The sequence below is a fragment of the Pristiophorus japonicus genome, chromosome 6, assembly GCF_044704955.1.
Source record: "Pristiophorus japonicus isolate sPriJap1 chromosome 6, sPriJap1.hap1, whole genome shotgun sequence".
Classification (NCBI taxonomy): Eukaryota; Metazoa; Chordata; class Chondrichthyes; family Pristiophoridae; genus Pristiophorus; species Pristiophorus japonicus.
The window spans coordinates 104311164-104318415 of record NC_091982.1 but is presented as its reverse complement, the minus strand read 5'-3'; the positions used below and the strand labels follow the sequence as shown (position 1 = coordinate 104318415).

The window sequence follows — 7252 nt, the reverse complement described above, 5'->3', positions numbered from 1 at the left end:
CCGGAGGCAGGAGGGGGCGGGGAGCGGGTGTCGGGTCTGGTCCGGAGGCGGGGGGGGGGGGGAGGGGCGGGGCGGGGAGCGTGTGTCGGGTCTGGTCGGGGGGGGGGGCGGGGAGCGAGTGTCGGATCTGGTTGGGGGGTGGGGGGGGGGAGCGGGTGTCTGGTCTGGTCCGGAGGTGGGGGGGGGGGCGCGGGTGTCAGGTCTGGTCCGGAGGCAGGGGGGGCGGGGAGCGAGTGTCAGGTCTGGTCCGGAGGCAGGGGGCGAGTGTCGGATCTGGTGGCAGGCAGGGGGGGCGGGGAGCGGGTGTATGGTCTGGTCTGGTCCGGAGGCAGGGGGCGCGGGGAGCGGGTGTAGGGTCTGGTCCGGAGGCAGGGGGAGAGGGGAGCGGGTGTCGGGTCTGGTCTAGTCCAGAGGCGGGTGTCGGGTCTGGTCGGGGGGGGGGAGCAGGAGCTGTCCGTGGGAGGAGCCTTATTCACGCAGCCCCAGTGAGGCCATTGGGCCAGGGCTAGGGGCTGTGTGCTTCGGGCCCCTCCCACACAGTTCGACGCCTGGAGCTACTGCACTTGCGTGCCGACTGTAGCGCGCATGTGCAGAGGTCCCGGCACTGTTTTCAGCGCAGGGACCTGGCTCCGCCCCCCCACAGCTTGTGCCGGCTGCGCCGAGGGCCAGAGGACCTGCAAGTAGGTGGAGAATACCGAGGATTTTTTTAGGCGCACTTTGTGGCGCGAGAAACAGGCGCCCAGCTCGGAGGGGCGCCCGTTTTTTTTCTTGTGGAAACTTGAGCCCAATGAAACAGCTTAATTGACACTTGCTACGGGTGCTGGCGCAGGTACAATGGGCCGAATGTCCTCCTCTGCTGCGTCATTCTATGATTCTGGTGCAACAAATTGTATTGCCCGAAAGTGAAGTATATTGCGCGTCATGGGATGTAAGTTCCTAGAAGCTGGTGCCAAAATAGTCAGAAAAAGTGGCCGAGGATTACTTTTCCTTTCAGTAGCCCATTGTCTCTCCTTCCCTTCCCCCGCCCCCACCCCAACCCCACCCCACAACTACACAACAGCAATTCGAGCTGTTTTAAATCACGAGATATTAAGTCCTGGCACACGGCTTGATCACATTCTGCCATTTATATGACAGCTTTCCCAAAGTGACGCTTGATGGAAAATGACAGACGGGACTGTCAATCATTGCTTAAACTTTTCCGTGTCTTCAGTTTGGTTGAACAACACTCTGACATGTATACAAATGGCCCATTGATGTTAAACAGTAAGGAAGTCATATCAAATTTTCTCTTGTAATTCACAAAAACTTTTCTAAAATAGTTCCATGCAGGACTCTGTTCCCAATACAAATCTGTATTAAGGACTTTACATTATAAAACAAAAAGGCACTTTAATTCACACAACAGCTGAGTATTAATAAACATCACTGGCAATAAACATACTCATGCTTCTTCAATCAAGTATCTGCTTCATTTCCAATGGCAATAGAACCTTCAAGTTCTGTGAGTCTCATCCATTATGGTATCTCTTGGAAAGTGCAGTCATTGAATTACTGTGCAATATTTGAAGGGATCTTGGTAGTTTTGATGCAAAGGGAGATGCTCAGACATCCTCTTGCAGGAAGAATGCCTGTACCAAAAATTGTTCATTCCTTCAAATTGGGAAACAAAACATGCAGCGTTCTTTGGCCTTTGCTGTCCTCCGGTGATCCGGTCATTCCTCACATGCCAGTTTGATCATGCTCTCTTTGCTGAATTTAAACAGATGCCACCCTTCCTGTTTTGACAGATCCAGAGCACCTCGTCTTGTGTAGTATTCTATGGAGGCTGTGTTCCACCCCACAACAAGAAAATGCATACAGCAACACCTGTTCTGGATTGCTATCTAAACATAGAGCAACAGAAATCCAATTTAAATCAGTGATGAAAAGGAGGGCTTTAAAATCCTCAAGCAGTAATACGTTTGGTAGTTATTCAGAAATCTCAACTACTCATTTACCTGACTAATCTTCTTCAGGATTTCAGATCCTATACCCAAACCTGCAAGCACAGTCACAATGCTTTCATTCAAACCATGTTTCACTTTTGTACAGAAATTACATTTAAAAATTGCCTGATCCTTCGTGTCAACGGACTGAATAATGAGAGGTTAGGAAAAACGTGGACTCTCCAGTCTTAAAAGCAAACAATTGAGGACCTTAAGAGAGGTGTTCAAGATACCAATTGGAATAGAAACGGTGACCATCGCTGAAAACATTTTTGAGTTAAACCACAACTGTCGTAGGGGGAGGGAAGATGTGACCAAACTAGTAAAAGGCAGGCTCAAGACTGATGTCAGACAGCATGCTATCCAAAAGCTGGAAATGTCTTCTCAGTATGGTAGTGGAGGCAAGGAGTTATTAATATGAGAGACTGATGCTGTGATGGATGGAGGCGCATAGGTTTCTATGAAAGAATAAGCTCGATCATTTGTACTTATCCTTACAATCTTTATTATAAAAAGACCTTGCCATGTAGTAATCTACAGGTACTCCAGCAGCATTAAGGATGATTAAAATGTTCAGTGGGTATTTGGAATGGCACAGTATTTTTGGTGAGAAGATTGTTGCAGGGGAAAAACCTGGTAAGTAGAAAGTGTTACATTATATTACGAGTGGAAGCAAAACAAAATCTACCATGCAGCATAATAAACAGCTACTAGGTTTCAGCATTGGGACCCACAGAAATGCTGGAAGTCCTGATACACATTTCTGGGGATACCTGGGGGCTCCTGTTCACTATGAGACAATTCCACCAACTGACAAGCACATTATAACAGATTTGTGTAAACCTATCCGAACCGATGTTTATTAGAGGTTGCCTCTGAGGAACTCTCCTTATAAGAAGGCTGCTCAAGGATCCTCCTTTACACCATGCACAGGTCTGGAAACAGGTAAAGCTGCCTGCTTTGTAGGCAGCTCAGTCACTGGAGGGCCAGCTCAGTCATTGGATTCCAGCTCAGTCACTGGAGGGCCGGCTCAGTCACTGGATTCCAGCTCAGTCACTGGAGGGCCAGTTCAGCCATTGGATTCCAGCTCAGTCACTGGAGGGCCGGCTCAGTCACTGGATTCCAGCTCAGTCACTGGATTCCAGCTCAGTCACTGGAGGGCCGGCTCAGTCACTGGAGGGCCAGCTCAGTCACTGGATTCCAGCTCAGTCACTGGAGGGCCGGCTCAGTCACTGGATTCCAGCTCAGTCACTGGAGGGCCAGCTCAGTCACTGGAGGGCCAGCTCAGTCACTGGAGTCCGGCTCAGTCACTGGAGGACTGGCTCAGTCACTGGAGGACTGGCTCAGTCACTGGAGGGCCAGCTCAGTCACTGGATTCCAGCTCAGTCAGAGACAGTTGCCCAGTGCCTCAAACTGGAGAATAAAACGTGTCCAGGTGTTTGGGCTAGTTTCTTGGTATTGTGCACAGAGGCTGCCAGTTGAAACACTGGCTGTGTCCCTATTCATGGCGATGAATCTTTATCTATTGCCTGTGTATATTATACAAGCTTAATTGTGGAAAATGAACAAGTCTTCAAAAGATGCAATTATACTTTTCATCAGCACAGTTTACCTCTGTAGGGTTCCATTACATAGAAGTCTTCAAGATAAATCATTTTTCCAGTCCATGGATCATATGTGAAATAATACATGGCAAAGCCCACAACTGTGTGCCCTGAAAGTAAAAGAATATTTATTACAGAACATGCTGTTAATGAAGAGAGTGATAATGGCATTTTTGTAGGGGAGGGGAACAATAGTTGAGGAAAGGTCAATGAGCATTCTGCCAATATTAATTAGTTGCTAAATTGATCATGGACACACACACACACACACACCTGTGAGTATGCATGTGTCAAAACATACAACTTTCTGATGATTCGAATTGAAAACTCTGCCTTTTAAATATTAAATTGCTTTCCACATTTTAACTATTGCTGGTATAAGGAAAGGAAAGATTTATATAGCACATTTCAAAATCTCAGAACATCCCAAACGCTTTACATCCAATGAAGTATACCTGTACTTTATAAAGTGTAGTCGCTACTGTATTACTCCCCTGCTCTTCTTCGAATAGTGCCATGGAATCTTTTACATCCATCTGAGAGAGCAGACGGAGCCTCAGTTTAGTATCTCATTCATAAAACAGCAACTCCAACAGTGCAGCACTCCCTCAGGACTGCACTGAGTGTCAGCCTAGATTTTGTGCTCAAATCTCTGGAGTGGGATTGTGAACCCACAACCTCTGACTCAGAGGTGAGAGTGCTACCACTGAGCCAGGGCTGATACATAAAGGCAGTGGGCACAGCTGCTAGAAACTACAATGAAGAACAACGGTCAGTTGTATGATCTAATTAGAATTAGAATTACCGAATTTCCCACAGGATGAAAGCTGTGATGGTCACGGTGGTGACGTTTCAAATTCAATAAAAGTCTGGGCAGTTGTAGGAACAGGTAATATTTCTGCCATCAAAGTCTGTTTAAAAACATGGATAAAATCTAGCAGCAATTCAAGTTCCTCTTGAGCATAGCAGCAAATTTCTTGACTTTACCTTTTATTTTCTCCCCTCCTGATAAACCATCTTCATTGTATCAAGCGATGTAAAGGGAGTTCTGGCAGAGGTGCTTCTCCCGAAAGCTCATCTTTTCTCTTTTCAAATGCTGACTGACCGACTGTGCACTTCCAGTACTTTTGTATACAATGAATTTAAATATGTAGGCTTAGGATTTCCTAGCAGCGTTATTTTAATGCTGGAAGCAAGACATTTATTTCACTGAGTTCCCATCGGCATATAAAATGTTTAATCGGAAAATCTACAAATGGTTTCGTCTTGGAGATCACTTCAACTCTCTGTGAAGGTGGCCTGCGCATCACTTTAAGTTGATGAATAAAAGTCATGTGGCATGAATGGCAATGGCAGTTTGTCCAGGAACTCGCTGTTGCTTCCTGATAATACTTCCTCTTAATTTGTATGTCACATGTTACTGGTCTGCCAATTCAAAGGCCTGGTAGCAGATAAAGTGACCATAAAGTTGTCGGATTGTCATAAAACCCAACTGGTTCACTAATGCTCTGTAGGGAAGGAAACCCGCTGTCCCTACCTGGTCTGGCCTATATGTGACTCCAGTCCCACACCAACGTAGTTGACACTTAACTGCCCTCTGAAATGGCCTAGCAAGCCACTCAGCTCTATCAAACTGCTACAAAGAACAACATCCGAAGCAGTTCAAGCAGCTCGCCACCACCTTCTCAGGCCAACTAGGGATGGACAATGAATGCCGGCCTTGACAGTGATACCAATATCACAAGATAGAATTGTTAAACGTTATAGTAAACTGCTTCTTAACTTATATAAGAAAAGAAAGAACTTGCACTTATATAGTGACTTTCAAATCCTCAGGACATCCCAAAATGCTTCACAGCCAACTAAGTACTTTGGAAGTGTAGTCACTGTTGTAGACAGACATAACAGCCAATTTGTGCACAGCAAGATCTGAAAACAGTACTAAGATAATTGACCACTTAATCTGTTTTGGTGATGCTGGTTGCCAAATAAATCTTGGCCAGGACACTGGGAGAACTCCCCTGATCTTCTTCAAATAGTGCTGCGGGATTGTTCATGTCCACCGGAGCAGGCAAATGGGGGCTCAAGTTACTGTTTCATCCACCCCTGACAGTACTGTGCTGAAGGGTCAGCCTCGATTATGTGCACAGAACGCATGACCTTCTGACTCAGTGGTGACAGTGCCAGCACTGAGTCGCAGTTTTCACACACCATTCAAGTGGGGTGGTGCTGGGCCACACAAACCACTCAGATCGCACATCAAATCTCGAATCTGTACTGCGTCAGTAAATTTTAGCCAAGGTGGTGTTGGTGATGTATAATTGGCCTCAGCATTTCCTGGACTATGAAAGCAAACAAAAAATGTTGCTCAGCGTTTCGCAGATTGATGAATATTCATCTCCCTCCCCCCACCACTAGAACTGTGTAACGTCTGTAAGCTTGTAATGTTTGTAGCTCCACACTGTGGATATGGACGTATTGTGTACTACAACTGCAGAGTTAATAATAAACAGAACCAGGCAGATTCAGGAGGCTTCCGAGAGAGCTGCCTGCCACGTTAGGAGCTGTGTGTGCCATGCTCTGTGAATATAGCACATTTGGCGATGAGATGGGATTTTTCGGATGATTTAAAGCTTAAATTTTGTTGGGGAAGGATTCAGCCAGCCGACAGAGAGACTTTGGAAGTTTCTGTCTTTGGAAAAAAGCTACAAAATCCGAGGTAAAATACAGCACACGGTGTGAACAGCTAGAGATTAAAATGGCAAGTGTAATCGGACATTTGGGGGAAGATAGACACGACCGGGAACGTTTTAAAGTGCATGTGGATTGGCTAGAAATGTATTTCACTGCAAATAACATAATCGAAGTTCCAGACAATGTAGTCCAGAACCGGGCTGTGTTGGAACGTAAGAAAGCGATCTTCTTATCGGAGGCGAGTCCGGCATTGTACGAAACCCTTGTAAATCTGCTTGTGCCTGACGAGCCAAAGGACACAACGCTTAAAGAGATTTTAATGAAGCTGGAGCAGCACTATAACCCCAAACCATTAGAAATTGCTGAAAGCTATCATTTCGGGATTCGGAATCACAAGGCTGATGAAAGTATCAGTGATAATATCGTAGCATTAAAAAAGCTATCGATGCACTGTAATTTTTGTAACTTTCAAAACCAAGCATTACGGGATCATTTTGTTTGTGGGGTGAAAAATGATGCAATCAGAACGAAGTTATTGACGACGGATGACTTGACTTTTGAGATTGCTTGTCAGATAGCGAGGTCGATGGTCATGGCCGAACAATATTCCCGAGAATTAAATAATAATTACGGTCATCAGTCAACCGAGGTAAATCACCTACAGGTTCAAAGTAAAAGATAGTAGGGGCCCAAAGTCTCAGAAACTGGAAATTCTAACAGAGCATCAAAGTCATGCTTATAGGTGTCTGGGACAACACATTGCTCAAAGTTGTCCATACGTGAAGGCAGAGTGTTTCTTCTGCAGGAAGACTGGGCATCTTGCGAAGGGTAAACCAGCTTTTAAAGCTATGAGTCCAGCGTTCAAAGCTATGAGCAAATATCCCAAGAGACTACATAGCATGGAAGAACAACAACAGGACAAGATGTTAAGAGTTACACGTCATCAGGAGCACGAGGTTAACGGAC

General features: G+C 45.9%; 1 protein-coding gene across 2 annotated transcripts in view; it reads right to left on the bottom strand.

Annotated features, from left to right (window-relative positions):
- Positions 1 to 271: 271 nt before the first annotated feature.
- The window catches only part of LOC139265747 (diamine acetyltransferase 1-like), a 32403-nt gene continuing 25422 nt past the window's right edge, over positions 272 to 7252 (bottom strand). The window contains exons 5-7 of one of the 2 annotated variants that reach the window (XM_070883093.1): positions 3601 to 3702; positions 2001 to 2041; positions 272 to 1886 (exon numbers count right to left, since the gene is read on the bottom strand). In XM_070883093.1, the coding sequence (XP_070739194.1) occupies positions 1716 to 1886; positions 2001 to 2041; positions 3601 to 3702 (314 nt within the window). In that variant the 3' untranslated portion in view covers positions 272 to 1715. Of the gene's footprint in view, positions 1887 to 2000; positions 2042 to 2305; positions 2622 to 3600; positions 3703 to 7252 lie in introns of those variants that run through there. The other variant, XM_070883094.1, reaches the window with a different exon arrangement.